The following is a 17,240-nucleotide window of genomic DNA, read 5'->3' on the forward strand; positions in this document are numbered from 1 at the left end:
TTAATAGAATACAAGACACAAATGTTTCACGTATAGAAAGTTTAATATTCCATAAAATACATTTAATATTTAAATATCTACACAAAAATAGGTTTAAAAGAAGGTACAAGAACATTCATAGAACATTAAACACCTCATAAAGCAGACAGAACAGATCCAACAACAGATCTGAGGTCGTTGTAATGCAAGATACGGTTTAATACGACTTTAAATAAAATCCATAAGGATAAAATTAAAAAAGAAATCCTTTGATGTAATTGGCCTAACACATGAGGCAGAATTTCTAATACCGTGAGGCACCGACTGTATACTACTGTGATATATGATGCGATTCTTAGTGAGCGTATGTAACAGTGTTAGGGAAATAGCTACTTAAGGTGCTGGACAATCTTTTGTACTAGGAAATGTTGATTGTTCCAGTCATGCGTGTCCTCCTTTAAAATACTTGGTTTGTGCAACCAGGCCACTTAAAAATGCTTCCTTGCAATTTATAACTACATATAACTGCAGTGCAAAGATGCTGCTTTTTCAAGGACGCTCTATACAAGCATACCTTTGAATCAGTCAGCATTCTGACGTCATTAGCTGTTGCCTGGAGACAGTGACTTATTGGGCTTTTTTCCTTCTCAAAGAAAAATGGGCCGATGTAGTAAAACAAGCCAAAAATGGGGGGGGGGGGGCATGAGCCATTATGGCCTCAAAAACTGCTGGAATGCAGGTGCATAGAAAGAATAATCTCATTTTAAAAGCACACAGCAATACTGCTAATCTTCATTATCTGTTTGGAATTAGAACTTACGCTTTAAGTTCAAAGCTGAATAAAAATGGCAAACTGAGGTAGAACCAGGCAAAGCAGGATATTATATGGCTATGAAAGACAACCAGAAACAAGAATCTCAGTACCAAAACGCCAAATTACAACCAGCCCTGATTGTCAAGACAGTATATAATTATGCAGTACATAATACACCATGAATGATGGTCACATTGATGGTGTAATTATAATTCAGTCATTGGTAATAATGCGTGAAGGTTTTGGCCATATAAAAAAAAAAAAAAAAAAGAGCATGTGAAAGCATACAGTAGTTTAGAATAAAACTGATTGTCTTTAAAATGCCATTTACAGCATAAAAACCATTGCTTCCTTTGTGCATTTGGGATAGAAACACTTTTCCAAAGCGTTTACTTTTATGTGCTGGTCCTACTGTTTACCATCATTTAGCATCCACCCACTTCCCACACAGATCCTCACCTGACACCTCTAATACAAACAAAGCCTGTCTGACTGCTCATCAGTCTCATTAACAAACTACCCAGACATGTAGTGTACACACAGGAGGAGACTGACTAGAAAAACTCAACTCTGTGATACATACATGGCTTTAAAACTAGATACCAGTTCAGCTCAGGTTAGCAGTTTTAGTTGTGTCTCATAGTCCTTAAGCAAACTGAGATGAAATTTAAACCAGCATGACTGAACCCATCAATTTCCTAAACCAAAAAAAGTGATCTCTGGAAACTTACATTTTATCACTTTGGTAAATCCGTAAACTCAAATGCAGTGGCTGTTTAGAATACAGACTCTGAACTTGAGTTGCAAACTCTATCAAAGATCAAACGTTCCACCAGTTGTAGGTGTGGTTGTCCTTTTCCTCACATTCCATGCTGGAAAATCCCAAGCATCAAAAAAATTAATGTGGTCAAGCTTCAGGGTGGGACGGGGTCCATCAATGCCAGTTGTCACTGGCAGAACCTCTTCTGGAAATGGCACGGAGAGGACTGCGGGACACTGACTCCCTCTTCTTCCAACGGACTGTAACACAAAATCCAAAACAAAACAGTTACAACTTTTAAACAGAAAAATAGAACACTGAGCAAATGCAATTTTCTGGTTGCATTCATCACACTCTTTACATTAATGCATTTGGCAGACGCTTTTATCCAAAGTGACTTGCATTACATACAAGGTACACATTTGATCAGTTCATGCATTCCTTGGGAATCAAACCCATGACCTTGGCATTGCTAGCATCTTTTGTTTAAGCTACAAGAGTACAGCACTCATCTGTCTCCACTTTATCCTGCTTTAACTCACCTTTTCCCAAACTAGCTGGCAATGTTGAGCCTTTGGATGCAGTGGGCGTACCAGAAATCTCTGGCTCTTTAGTGATCCCTTCCCCTTGCGGCAACGTGGCGCATCCACCCTGCCAGTCATTTAGCGCTCTCTGAAACGACATCGCCAAGCAGGCTGTCATGTCCTTCGCCCTTTCTGCCCGACTGCACCAGAACACTCTGCATTGCAGCTGCTGACCGGGCTGCCTGCAGATGTACAGAAACACATTGGGCCTGGCCGTGTGCGAGGCGCAGTACGCAATATCCTGCAAGTAGGTCTTGGTGAGCTGCCTTCCGGTGCTCAGTTCTTTAACTTCGACGTATCGGGGTCGCACTACTAGGGCGTGATCTTTAGAAAGCTTCCCAGGGGCTCCATCCAGGAGTCGATCGATGGCATCCTCCGCCTGCTCCAAGTCCAGGGAGAAGATCTTCTTGGTGCCAAGGTAGTGCACCTTGAAGAGGGGATCGCCGTGAGACAGGCTCTCTGTTCGGTCGCGACGGAATCGCCGACGCAGAGCCGCCGGAGAGTTCTTTAGAGTTTGCATCAGATGGAAGGAGGCCAGGGCCATCGTGGGAGAAGATAGAAGCGGAGACACTTTTTTGGAGTCACAGGGATACTTCTCCTGCTTATCCAGTAAGCCTCCCAGTGTGGTGCAACTCAGTATAGCCTTGAGATCTGAAACAAAGAACAAGAGAAAGATGTTTTCATGCTCATGAGGTGAAAATCTTAACACAACATGCTTTTTACCCCAAAGAGATATTTACGCGTGTGGTCCAAGTGTTGCTTTTCTTAACCATGTTTTTCACCTCATATTTAACCACACACTACCTTAATGTTTAAGCATAAAATGACCCAGAACATTGTTCTTATGTGGCAATCTGACTGCAACTGTCTGCCAGCTCTGGCTTTCAGTCAAGCATTAACACACTTATGCATTGTCTCCTCCTGCATGCAGCACAGGAGCTTCAAATATTAAGCATTTGTGTCTAGCAGGAGTGGAAGAACATCTGTCGTCTGTGAGTCATCTGAGACACTCTGCTGGAAAAAGGACGATAACAACGCCCATTTCAAACATGTATTTGAACCAACCCGTGTTAACATGCCCTTGAGGGCCTCATTAGGTCAAGTCTAAATGCACAGAGGGGTGTTGTAGTTCTGCCTTGCAGAAGTTATGTAACACTGGCAGCTAGTTTTTCTTTTGTCTCGTGTTCCCAAAAACATCACTTTTATTCCCACATTGTGCTGGCCATGTGGCCCATACCATTGTGCTCTCTTTTTTTTCTGGCCCATTATTTCAGCATCCTCAGATGCTTCTGATGTTGGTCACCACTCAGACCTCCAACTGTTTTTAGCCCCAATGCCTATTGTTGAGGAGAAACTTTCTACAGGAAACAGCTTTAGACGACATCCCGCCACCTTGAAAATATTTCTTGTCCCAAAAGACAATGGTGTGTAATAGCGTGTGTCAGGTGAGAAATGCAAACACAAAATAAAATAGACTGATCTGATCTACTGGCAACAAGCAGACAAACACACACAAGCACATCTGTAAGGAAATTACCATTCCTTTAGAATACCTTTGTGAACATCTGAACCACAATGTGCTTCGTGAACTATCTCAGAAATAGCAGATTTTTTTTAAACCCAAAATTTGTCCAATGTGTTTTATGTTGCCACATTTGCTGTAGAAAGAGACACTTAGATATACCCACAATAAGAACATTCATTGTCAAACAGCTGCGTAAATGTAAAGTAATCCTGATGGTTATCTCATAGTCACAGACTAATAATAAATACAAGTTTTTTTTTTTAAATGTTGCAGTTAACAAAGCAAAAAACAGCTTTTACTGAAAGTCTATCTTTAACTGTACTCAGCAGAGGTCCTTACCTGGTCATCTGCAACTCCTCAAGAGTTAATTATTACAAACCAGTGTAATTACTTCATAGTGGTTGACTGATATTACTTTTTTTAGTAACTGATGCCAATATTGATACTGCTTACTTAAATCAGTCTAAAACAAGCTTAAACCAGCCTAAAAATGCCTGCTTTTATTCTACCTTGGTTTTACTGGGGCTCTAGTCAGGTAAAATTGTTAAATACAAATAGCACTAAATGACATTAACATGAAATAAACACTTATTTTACTCAATAGTTCTTAAATTGACTAATGAGCCTGGCAGACATCCATCACTAGTTCACAGTCCATTAGGAAAGTCATATACACAACTCTAAAATATTCCAGCAAAAAAAAAAAAACAGTAGCCACGTTTCAATTAATCAGGTTGAAAGACAATCTTAAACTTGTACAGCTTAATTAATAAGGGCGACAGAGCACATCAATATTTTCGCGACTACTTCCTTTCCAAATCACCAAGATTTGTCAGTGAAAGACTCTCACCTTTCATGCAATCTTCGCTTTTGGTCCGGCACAGGTAAATCATGCGTCCTCCACAAACAGCTGGATGGAAAGTAGACGTCCAAACCGTCGTAGCTTTTGTCACCTCCTAAAACTTTTCTCTCCTAAATCGGCAAAGGCGCTTCACTATACACTGAGACGAACGCGCTGTGTCTCTATGTCGGGAGTGGATATGGTTCGAGACAATCGCATGTTCTCCTCGGCGTGGGCAGCGCGGCTCTGCTTACCTCACTGTACGCTCTGACAAACCCAATGAGTCAGACGCGCGTCTGCGGCGCTGTATTTGAGCGGCGTGGGCACGCCTCCGCGGGGAGCTGGGAGACAACCATGAGGACACGGCGTCAACGAGCGCTGGAAGTGTATGAGGAGGGTGTGGGCAAAGTTCAGCCCTCAAGAAAGCGTCAGCGATGTACCCAAAATAAGATTCACCAGGGACAAAGACAATGTGTCTTTGCGCACGGTCGGCGGAGAGAGAAAGTAAATGCCAGATAGCATTGAATGATGCCAAGCTTGATGTAGGTACAGACTGATAAGCAAACAAAACACCTGCATGTGTTTGTTACTGTATTTAGTAATTTTTTGCACGTTCACTATGACTGGTGTATGCTTACCTGCACGTACAGGTGATACAATGTGATCAAATATAAATGAATGACAAAAACATTAATAAAGTATGAAATTATAATCTACCATTTGATCATTTCATCACGTTAAATTAATTGGTATCATCAGTAGGCTCTGTTGTTAATTAAATGTATAACATTAATACAAGCTGTTCATCCCGTATGTTTAAAAAAACTAGATGTATCATGGCTGACCATTCGGTTGTAACACTTTCTAATGTAGCCTACTTCTACTGGACCTAACAAAGATCGCACAAAATGTGACGGTATAAACTGTGAGAGTGACTAACGTGGGTTTATCAAATTAATTTATCAAATTAACACCAATGCCTCTTTGAACAACCTTCAAAGAGTTAGTGGAGTGAGCAGTCTAATGGTTAATAATCTGGGCTATTAATGCCAAAGTTGCTTGTTGACTCCCATATGGAGGTGATGCATCACTTGGAGAATTGAATAAGGCATCCTATCTATTGCCATTGTGCCAGAGCAAAGCACTTAACCTCAGTAAGGGCTGAAGAGACCAACTGTTTCCTAGTGAACTATACAGTATGTCCCGCATCTTTCCCAGTTGCTGATGCCCAGGCCCGGATTGGCCATCGGGAGATCCGGGAGAATTCACGGTGGCCTGGCGGCTGATTTGGCCTGCTGCCCTGGTTTTTTTTGTTTTTTTTAGTTATTATTATTATTATTATTTTATATTTATGCCTTCTCGATGTACCAACGTGATCATTTCAGATTTTTTCATTCGATAATAAATCGATAATAAATCATAAATCGCACAGCCTAATAATTCAATAGTGTATTAGACTTTTTCAATAAATATATTGTACTAATTTTGACATTTAGGCACTTTAGAAATTGTTTTAATACCAGTCAAAATGTATTGATCAGTAAGATTTTTAATGTTTTTTAAAGAAGTGTCTTCTGCTCACCACGCCTGCATTTATTATACAGCAAAAACTGTAATATTGTGAAATATTTTTATTAAAATGTAATTTATTCCTGTGATTTCAAAGCTGAATTTTCAGCATCATTACTCCAGTCTTCAGTGTCACATGATCCTTCAGAAATCATTCTAATATGCTGATTTGCTGCTCAAAAAACATTTATTATTGTTATTATTATTATTATTATTATCATCAATATTTAAAACAGTTGAGTACACCAGGATTCTTTGATGAATAGAAAGTTCAGAAGAACAGCATTTATCTGAAATAGAAATCTTTTGTAACATTATAAATGTCTTTATCATCACTTTTGATCCATTTAAAGCATCCTTGCTAAATAAAAGTAATAATTTCTATAATCCCCCTTTCTATTCATCAAAGAATCCTGGTGTACTCAACTGTTTTAAATATTGATGATAATAATAATAATAATAACAACAAGTATGTTTCTTGAACAGCAAGTGAACATATTAGAGTAATTTCTGAAGGATCATGTGACACTGAAGATTCAGCTTTTTGATCACAGAAATAAATGACATATTCCAATCGAAATTGGGGGGGGGGGTTCTCTCAGTGCAAGAGAGAACCTTTAATTATTTTCCACGGCCCCAGACTAAGGATTCAGACCTTTTTTATGTGATGGCCATACAAATAATAGGGTTGTCTGGTTTCAGAAATTGTTGTGGATGTATAGGCTATAAACAGGAAATAAGGGGCCAAAATTGCACCTTTTGGGGTACAACAGCTTGTCACTGGAACAGGACCCTTAAAAGGACATATTTGTTCCTTTTTTACCCCTAATAGGTAGGCCTACAAATTAGTACCCTAAGGGTACGAATTACTACTCTTAAGGTGCTAATATGTACGGTGTACTGCTACAGTGTCAAGCTGTTGTACCCCAAAAGGTACAATTTTGGCCCCTTTTTTTCTGTGTGGCCTGGATGAGTGTGAGATTTCCCGGCCTGAAATTGTGTCCCAGTCCAGCCCTGCTGATGCCCCCTCAAACTGCGACACACTAGTTATGCTGCGCTTTCTCAATGCAATACTACTGTTATTGTTTTGTATTGTATGATTTTTTTCTGTGCTACACACGTTCATCTCTTTCTATTCCACTACACACTGGTAAGCACCATTTCCACCAGTCTGGTTTTGTGGAATTTTGTCAACTAAATAGTGAATCTCAGTTCTTTGAATAGAGTCTCTAAAGGAAGAATATGGGATGTCTTTCTTATATTTTTGATGATTTTAACATTTTGCTGTTTTAATTAGTTTTCCTGGTTTTGAGTTAATTCATAGCATGTGTGTGGACTGAGGAAGGAACACTGAGCACCTGTGTAATCAGCAAATGGGAGGTTTGGGAGACACACCCACCAAAGTAGCTCTGGAAGCACAGCAGTGCTATTATACAACTGCCAGTGACACCACCTACTACCACCCCCCACCCCCCAACAAAACACACACACACACACACACACACTCTAAATACATAATGAGTCCAATATATTCTGTACAAACACACTGCTTTCACGTAAACCCAACATGAAACACAGTGTGCCAGATTCATTGCACAGTGCCAATGCAGGAATAACTGAACAATTGTCACGGGTAAAGCATTTGACGTAAACCACTTCATGTTTTTTGCCAGTAGGATGGCAATGAGCAAGTAAGTCATCGTGTGCAAAAATTATTAATTTAACACCAACTGCTGTATAAAAATAAATACAACTATTTCTGGATAAAACTTTGTCATATCTGTGATCTTTAACTCTGATCTTAATCTAGTGACCATTAAGGTTTGTTGTTTTTTTAGGGGTGGGGTTGCTATTTGTGGAGCCTGAGAACTTCAGGGAAGCAAAGCATAAAAAGTGCGTTCTGCTTTCTTTCTTCAACTCAACATCTTAGTAATCAGAGTAACCACCCACTTCTCTCTGAAAGCCTCCATATCTTATCTCACAGGCCTAAACTAAAACTTTCCAACAAAAACAAGAAAATCTCAAAAAGCAGACAGTGCCAACTCTTAAGTAGGAGACATATTTAATGGACCAAAATGTGATTGATGTAACTGCTTGGACATTTTCTTTTCATCTCTCTAGTATGCAAGTAGCCATTTAAGTAGATGTTTGATACAAAGGGCCACATATTATAAGGACAATCCTCTTGGAGCAACCTGACTGATGTTGCCTAAGGGTGTTAAGATACTTGAGTTAAAGTGGTTTAACTTGCTTTACATGAGCGTCTGTGTGAATATTCATTAACATGCACAAATACATTCTTCTAGTGCTAAGTCATCATGCTTAATCATAATGAGGCCAATAACAAATATGATTCAAATGTAAAAGTGAGAGATGTACAGTATGTCATTCACAAGTATATTGCACGTTTTACACTTGTGGAAGCTCCAAATTCTAACAGTTAATGTACATCATTTTAAAGTGATAAAACATAATAACTGTCTGTTTAATGAACTTCAAAGGGCAAAATAGTGCAAGAAGACTGATAGCCATTATGAAGAGATGTGATATAAATACTGTATATTTCTGTTTTAATTGGGAACAAGAAGACATTTATTAGTACTGGACTTTGTCTGCTGTAGCAGATTCAGAGACAGCTGCGTGCTGGAATATTTATGTGTGACCTCTGACAAAGCACTGCTGCTAAATTTAGTAACAGGTGAGTGAGCAATAAACAGCATTATTAGATTACTTGTGACGATTTATGCAGCATATCCCACGTAATGTGCTTGGAGTTCACAACCTTACAGTAACCTGCAGGCATGGAGTATTATGATTAGGATAATATCAATCTAATTGCCTAATATAGGCCTACTGCTTAAAATGAGCTTCTATTAACTGGTTGAAGTATGAGGTAGTAATCATCTCATGTTTTAGAACAGATATAAACAGTCTTCTTTTTAATCAAACAAGACAAACAGCATGCTAGATTTAGCTGACAAAACAACACTTAACACATGCAGTAACACATGCAGAAACATAATTTTCTAGGCATCAGCTTTCTGTTGATCTTTTTTTAGATAATGGGATTGTGTATGCTTTATCATTTCAAACTTGCTGCGTTTTATACTTACAAATGATTTTTTTACCCATATGCTTAGAAAACAAAACCACAAGTTAAATTAATTTTAAGATTACAATGTCATGTTTTCCAAGATGAATGTGTACCTACAACTAGATTACTCAAAAACATGTTTGTAATAATGCCAAAAATAATGCCAAATTTTTGTCAGCACCAATTAATATAACACTCTAGGTCATTTTTAGTCATTCAATTAAAATGTGGTCATTCCATCAAAAGAAACTACTTAAATTACAATGTGAAACAATCAGGCAAATAATAGGCCTCAATTTTGTTCTTGTTTTTTTTTTTCATTAGAAGTTTTTAATTTACAGGTGCATCTCAATAAATTAGAATGTCGTGGAAAAGTTGCTAGCAATTTTAACACAATTACAGCACTCACATTATCTAAAATAAATCCCTCAATGTTCTTTCTTGTTGGCATGAGTAAGTGTGCACACAATGTCTATGAGTGCCTCTACTCATGTTTGTCTGGATGTGTAATGTGGACAAGAGTTGTCCATGACAGAATAAGGTTTTACCTATGTACTAAATACAAACAGCAGATGTAGTTTAAGTGAGGAAAACTACATTTTTGAATGGCTCACTTACTGACTGAAAAAGTTAATATCTAACAAAATATTAAGTCTCGTACTGGAAAGCCACAGCTTGACCAGCTCAACTCACTGTTAATGTCACATGACTAATGCTAACTGCGTCTGGACGCTGACGGGCAACATTTGCTCAGTTTCTTTCCTCACTCAGATACGGCAGTGATGACAAACAGTTATTCTTCTCCTAATATGGGAAAGAGGGACGTTAGTCCTGTACACAGAATAAGAGATTTTTTTCTTTTCCTCACTCATGAATTTCTTGCGGCTCAGTTGCATCAGCTAGATTATGAGCTCATTTCCTTTTTTATCTGATCTATATATACAGTAAATATATGTAAAGCAGAAAACAAGCTGTCAGATAAGTTAATTAATTGAGCTTATTTGACAAAAAAATGTGATTCAACTGTAATACTGTCCAGATAATAGTGATTTTACACAAATGTCCTTATCCAAATCAGAGCCGACTTTTTAAAAATGTGCTTTTGAGTTTCCACTACGATCACAACATTGTAGGCTTTTTTCATTCTTTTTTTTTTGTTAAGGGATATCTACATTAAAACCTTTTTTTCGGTTGCCTGAAGTTTCTTCATGTCAAATTTAAACTGATGAAAGCACCCCAAAAAAGATACTATAGTAGCAGAAAAAGAATGTCACCATGTCATAGACTAAACAGGAAAAGAAGACGGTTTCCTGCCCTTCACAAGATCAAGAGGAGAATGCATTATATAGTATGTAGTGGACCTTCAGCTGATGTTATTTTGGGTGTAGACTGTTGTTATTTGTGCACTGCTTACATTTACAATTAGCGTACATTTACGTTGTTTAACATTGACTGTTAAATACATGCTAAGATGCCTATTTTTTCCACTAATGTTTGGATCAATCAAATTCTGCATAAAGGTTCTTGCATCCCATGTGCAGAGTGACTGTGCCTCTGTTTTTCCATCTGTTCTCTATGAGGTGTGTATAAAAGGGTCTTAGGCTACTGGTTGTGACGTCAGTGCCGCTATTTTTCCATGAATGCATGAGTTTTCTAAGAGCTGTAGTTGTTAATGTCAGTTATATAATGGTTCTTGGCGCTGTCCTGGTACTAATGAGCCTATACCATGTAGCGTAAAGAAAAAACTCCATTCTCTCCTTTCATGTTGCCACACCTTCAACATTTTCATAAAACTGTTGATCACTCACAGGTCCTCTTTTGCGTCAGTGATGTCCTTGACATTTCAGGCACAAATACAGCTGTTTAGTTTGTAGTCCTAGAACCCAGAAGAGAATTAACGTTTTCCAGTCATGGTTTTGATCCTAAACCTAACTGTCTGAAATGTCAGTTTTGGATTTATGAGTAAATTAAACTCTGTGGCTAGCATTACTTTAAGGGAGTTTTATCTTTTGTTTGTTAATTTCATACACTTATCCAAATTTTGAAGCTGTTGTTTTTTTTCACATTGGCCTACTTTTTTTTTTTTTTTACACATACGTTTTTCACACTAGTTCCCAAATAAGTTCAACAAGTACCACAAGAATGGGAGTTGACCAATCAGACAACAATTAGCAAATAGCAAAGAAAAATACCATGCCAGCATCTACAACTGAATTATAATTGTGTGCAGTTCAAACAAAAAGCACTAAAATGTTAGAAACTGAAATACAGTGGTGAAGAATTAGCCTTCCGGGGTTGGCCTACAAATTGACGGCTCTGATAAAGGATTGGTGTAATGTAGCATTTGACCCTTCGCAAAGACCCGCCCCCCTTTCTTTACTGTTGCTATGTCCGACAAGCCATGGCGCTCTCACACCGCACATAAAACAAGTATAAAACAAAGTCTCAGCTTTAAAATGTAGTTTTTTAAGAAATTCCAACAATAAATACAGTTTTGTGGCTCTTTAATATGTCACTGTAGCGCCTCAGTTAAAAGCGCCAAATTAATCGATCATCTCTTCCTCTTTACTAGTTATAGCATGAAATAAACATTAAAACATCTAGTTCAGCCGCAGAAAGACAATAGGTTCAAGCATAAGTTAAAGTCCACCGATGTTAAGCTACTCTTCTGTCTGGTTTGTTTGTTAGACCAAAATGGCAGATCCGGCGTTATGATTGGCCAGATCGCCTGTCAATCAAACTCCCTGTGAAGGGTCAATTGATCCGTACAGCTAGCGTTGTTAAATTCATCGCGGCGTTCAGCGCAGAAACTCAGTGCGTTCCAAACGGGATATATCACCCTCCAAAAGGCACTTTGGAGTGAAAACAATCATGGCTGCCATATTAAAGGGTCGTTCCAAACTAAAGTGCTCAAAATTGGCCACTTCAAAGAGCCCTTCGCAATGAAGGATTTCGAATGGTACAACTGATGGACACTTCGGGCCCCCATGATTCTTTGCGCTGATTCTTTCCATGATGACGTCGCCTCCATATGGGCACGGGATGATGACACAGAAGGCACTTCAAGTCCCCTACACCCTTCAAAGCTCTCACTCCAGAGGGTAGACCCTTTGAAGGGATTAGGGCATAGGGATATGGAATGCAGGGACTCTTTCATGAGATTTGAATTCTCCACTTTAATACAACCTCATGCATAATACAGTGCAGTGATTGGATCATAGGACTTCATTCTCATGAATAATACTGAGAAATACTTAGAAAATTGATGACGTAGACGCGTACTCTCCAGACACTCCAACCAATCACCACTCCAAATTAACGCATATACGTCACTTTTCGTGACTTTGGTTCAACTTTGCTTTTTTAACCAGAAGAATGAAATAGCTCCAAAAAATTAGTGCTATTATTGTTTTCACTGATGTGCAACCTGTACATATGTTAACGTCTCAAAAAATTTGTTTTAGGGTTTCATGACCTTATTAAAGGGGTCATATGATGCGACTTAAATTTTTCCTTTCTCTTTGGAGTGTTACAAGCTCTTGGTGCATAAAGAAGATCTGTAAAGTTGCAAAGACTAAAGTCTCAAATCCAAAGAGATATTCTTTATAAAAGTTAAGATTCAGCCACGCCTACCTAAAACGGCTCATTCTAACACGCCCCCACATGTCTACGTCACGATGTGGGAAGATTTACAATAATGTATAGTATGTGGAAAATAATGTGTTTTTGTAACCTTAAACCGCATAAACACATTTCATTACACCAAATACACAAAATAATGTTCTTTTTAGCAGCATCATATGACCCCTTTAAGGTATTTTGTCTGAAGATGTAGTCTGAAGTTTCCATTGTATGGTCTTTCAAGATTTTCTTGCCCTCATGTCTTTATTCAGCCTACTCAAGGATATAGAACACAATTAGCTGTTTCTGTCTGAAACCCACCCGCACATCCCGTTGCATGGACAGAAACGCACTCACTTGCAGGCACTGTTTCACTACTTGCGTCTGGACCTTTTACATAGGGCCTACGTCATCTGAAGATCATGCGTAGCTGATGGAAAATGGCAGCATTTTCCCCCTCGCTTGCGTTAGTCAGCCTAAGACAACGGTTCAGTCAGCAGTGCCCGTTACTTCAACACTGGACCTGTTTTGAGTGGCACGAGGCCAGTTTCTGAGAGCGAAATCTGAATATAACTGTTCAAATGAATGCATCCCCACCCAGTCTGTCTAACTAGTGCCTGAGCCCACGAATCTGTATTTAGCAACATACAAACTCTGAAATTACAGTTTACACCCCTGAGTTGAACAGCGACTTTGTGGTGTGGAATGTGTGGCCTATTTATTGTAGGCCTTAAATTTAATGAGCTAATGTCATACTGACAAGGGAAGCTATAGGATCATGTTATGAGCCGGTTACATATGCAGTCTAAACACTGAATTTAGATCAAAAAGGATAGGCACTGTATACGTGCGTAAAACGCAATGATTCTAGATCTATAAACACTTTTGGATTTGTTATATATCTAAACATGTTTATATTGTTACATAAAAACACCTCTTGTTCAGCCATATTCTTTAACAATAACCTGAGAATAAAAGGCCTTAGAGTTTACTGTATCATTACATTTTAAAGGAACGGTATCATAGGCTACCAAATGGTTTAAAGGGTTAGTTCACCCAAAAATGAAAATCCTATCATGAGAATTACCAACATTGTTTAATACCTTTTTTCTCTCTCTCTCTCCCAGTGGTTACCAACAACTATTTGGTTACCAATATTCTTCAAAATATCTTTTGTGCTTAATCAAAAGAAACTCATACAAGTTCGGAACAACTTGAAGTTGAATAAATGATGACAGAAGCTTAAAGGTCACATATTTTACACCTTTCTGGAGTTTTATTTTAAGTCTTGATGTCCTTAAAGCAGCACTATGTAACTTTTTCTGTGTTCAAAATTTGCAAAATGTATATAATGAGCGAATACATCATGAATTCATCTTCCAAACCGTGTTTTTGTCTTATTCCGAATCACTATGGTACACTTATAATAAGTACTTATATTTGGACTATTGTAGCCTGGTCGGGTCGTCACCGCTGCGGAGTAACACATACCTGCGTGAATCGCCAGAGACATAAACTTAGAGAAGTAGCTCCGGTTGGAATGTTCTTCCACGGGATGTGTGCAGTTCTGTTTATTAACCGCTAGAGCGCCAAAAGTTACATAGTGCTGCTTTAAGAATATATATTTGCGGTATAAGTACCAAAAACCATCTCAATATATTTTTACAGCTCCTCTCTCAGGAGCTCTGCTGAGAACAGGTCGATTTTGGCCTGTCTAATTAATATTCATGAGCCTCTCTTCTGATTGGCCTGCTGTTTTCTGAGTGACGCACGGCCAGGCCATGTATGCTGTAGCCTGCTGTGGATTGGTGATACTCACAAGTAAGGTCAATAGAAACACCGGTAATGATGGTCATTGCTGAGGGAAATGTTGTCCGTACATGTTTGAGCCGAACTCAGACCCCGAATCGGCGACGACAGGAGACAACCAACCACCTCCTCAAACGCGCTTACAACAGGATGTTTCAGAATGGTAATTCATGTTTTTTTTTTTTTTTTAAACCGAATGCAGTAAATACAAGCCTGACCAGCCGAGCGTTTGCAATCACGTGAACTTGAAGACACTTGTACAAATGCGGATGGGTGACATGAATGAAAATCATTCCAGATTGGCGATGTAGTATTTGGTTTCTGTATTCTGTACTGTATTTTCCTGCGCTCAAACCTGCCAATCTATAGGATCAAACGCCGTGTATGGCCTTTGAGGTAATTTGTGAATTAGCACAGACTTATAGTCTAAATAAAACAATTTGCAACTGTTACTATTATTACACTTGTATACAAAACTTTGTATTATGCTTGTTACAGAGTGACGCGGTTGTCACGGCGACCGTCACAGCCCTACTGTGCAATGATGTAGTTTCAGATCCAGACTGTACAGCGTTTTCTTGACATGTTTCCGTGTTGTTGTTGCTCAGCAATGGTATGGACGCGATGTTGTCTGGGGGTTTGGCAAAAGGAGAGTGGGACGGTGGGCGGTGCTCGGGGTGGGGACTGCAGGCGGTGACTGTGTAGTTCTGACGTCAACTTTTTATGGAAGTCACAACGGTTCGTGAAAAATCACAGCTACTTTATGCAGGCTGTTTGCATTTTACTGTGGACTGACTGTTTTGAAACATATGGTAGTTACATAGCACCTAGACCTCAGTTATCATGAAAAAAGTCAGGAAATTTTAGTTTTGACAATACGGGACCTTTAATTTTTGGGTGAACAACTTCTTAAAGTTAATGTAAACGTAAAAATAATCAACTTCCGTTATCTTAATAAATGTTGGCCAGCTGACTTACATTTGTAAGACTTGAACTCTATAAAAACGTGTTGTTTGTTCAAGGTTATTCAGCTTTTATATTAATAATAGTCGAATATAGGCCTACGTTATCTTTGAATGATTCAGGAAAGTAGCCACGGAATGCGTGAGGGAGAAATAGTTTAGTCACTTCATCAGCAAGTTAATATAAAACACCATAATGAACGTCATGCTACTAGTTAAAATGAAAGTAACTGTAAAACCAGCAGTCATGAGTCAACCTTTAAATATATTCTGCAAAATAATCATCCAAACGATGACGTGCGTATATGTCTAATAATAAGCGCCTAACGCATTTTAATCTGCTGTTTTAAAATGAAAGGTTAAAATGTTTCTTTACCATATGGCCAGTGGTGAGAGAAGATACTATTGAGTGGTGATGACGGAACTGCGTTATCACATCAGAAACCTGCAGATGGCGCTGTTTTTAGCAGTTTCTAAGTGCCGCCTGAGGGTCAGAGCAACATAAACACATCCCTTCCGTATTTTCATTTAATAATATATATTCCACGTTGACAAACACTCCGAGGATGGATTTCACGATCCGGGCCGCCACGCTCGAGGACTGTAAGGACATCTCGCGGATGATACTGGTGAGTGGACGATTTTAGAATCTTATGAAACATTGAAACACAGATCTGCTGTGTCACAGAGAAGCATGCGTAATCTTTCATTATCTTCCAAACTGCTGTTTTTTTAACGTGTAACGCACGTAATTGCATCAGTGTTGTTGATGGCAGAGTTACAGTAAGCCATATTCATTTGGCACACTGTAATCTGACACTTTCCTGGCATTGAGCCTAGTGGACGGCGTTTGGAATGCTGGGAAACGTGCAGCAGCCTTCAGCTTTACTGTCATAATAATGAAGATGAAAGAATCCGAAAATCAGAGCGTAGCGTGACCGCTAGATTACGCAGGCCATTGTCACGTCATGAATTAGATGTACGTAATTACTAAAACCTCGTTAGTTATTGGTGAGCGCGACAATGGAAAGAAATTAAAAATTAGACACTTTGCTGATGTCAGAATAGTGAAAACAAACATCTATGACACAATTTAATATAATTCAAAAGACACTTTAATGGATGATACATTAAAGGGGTCATATGACGCGATTTCAATTTTTCCTTTCTCTTTGGAGTGTCACAAGCTCTTGGTGCATAAAGAAGACCTGTAAAGTTGCAAAGACTAAAGTCTCAAATCCAAAGAGATATTCTTTATAAAAGTTCAGAGTCAGCCACACCTACCTAAAACGGCTCTTTCTAACACGCCCCCACATATCTACGTCACGATGTCGGAAGATTTGCATAACGCCGCCCAAATGTTCACGCAAAGAAGACTGTTTCCTGATCCTGGTAGAGTAGACTACAATGCCCGTTTTTTGACAAATAATGCTGACTCAGAGCCTGTAAGTATGTTTTCATATTTAAAGAATTTGCCACTGACGATTCAAACGCGAGTTTTGAGCAGTGTAGAGTAGCGCTTGTTTGTCATTTCTCCGATCACAAATGCAGACATGGTTTTATGTTTACGCGGCGCGATGCAACGCAATGTGTAAAAACACAGTACTAGTCATTATAATCAGTAATTATGTCCCCACTGGATGCAACAAATGCCTCGTTTATAATGGGTTTTAATGTTTTTG

General features: G+C 38.8%; 2 protein-coding genes across 2 annotated transcripts in view; one reads left to right on the plus strand and one right to left on the minus strand.

Moving 5' to 3' along the window:
* Positions 1-24: 24 nt before the first annotated feature.
* LOC107683552 (uncharacterized) lies at positions 25-4,993 on the minus strand. Its single transcript, XM_016479631.1, has 3 exons — positions 4,513-4,993; positions 2,096-2,788; positions 25-1,813 (listed from the first exon to the last, which is right to left on the minus strand). The coding sequence occupies exons 1-3, from the start codon at positions 4,553-4,555 to the stop codon at positions 1,728-1,730; spliced, it is 822 nt and encodes a 273-aa protein (XP_016335117.1). The 5' UTR covers positions 4,556-4,993; the 3' UTR covers positions 25-1,727.
* An 11,026-nt stretch (positions 4,994-16,019) lies between these two features.
* sat2a.1 (spermidine/spermine N1-acetyltransferase family member 2a, tandem duplicate 1) overlaps positions 16,020-17,240 on the plus strand; it is a 5,157-nt gene continuing 3,936 nt past the window's right edge. Inside the window, exon 1 of the mRNA XM_016479632.1 lies at positions 16,020-16,187. Coding sequence (XP_016335118.1) covers positions 16,125-16,187 — 63 coding nt within the window. The 5' untranslated portion in view covers positions 16,020-16,124. The remainder of the gene's footprint in view (positions 16,188-17,240) is intronic.

This window comes from Sinocyclocheilus anshuiensis, unplaced genomic scaffold (assembly GCF_001515605.1).
Source record: "Sinocyclocheilus anshuiensis isolate Anshui unplaced genomic scaffold, SAMN03320099.WGS_v1.1 scaffold874, whole genome shotgun sequence".
Taxonomy (NCBI): Eukaryota; Metazoa; Chordata; class Actinopteri; order Cypriniformes; family Cyprinidae; genus Sinocyclocheilus; species Sinocyclocheilus anshuiensis.

Bases quoted from the DNA above. Each gene is read 5' to 3' on its own strand.
- LOC107683552 (XM_016479631.1), bottom strand. From the start codon at position 4,555: ATGATTTACCTGTGCCGGACCAAAAGCGAAGATTGCATGAAAG. The intron at 2,789-4,512 runs GTGAGAGTCTTT...TCTTTGTTTCAG, and splicing joins AAGCGAAGATTGCATGAAAG to ATCTCAAGGCTATACTGAGT. The intron at 1,814-2,095 runs GTGAGTTAAAGC...TTTGTGTTACAG, and splicing joins GCCAGCTAGTTTGGGAAAAG to TCCGTTGGAAGAAGAGGGAG.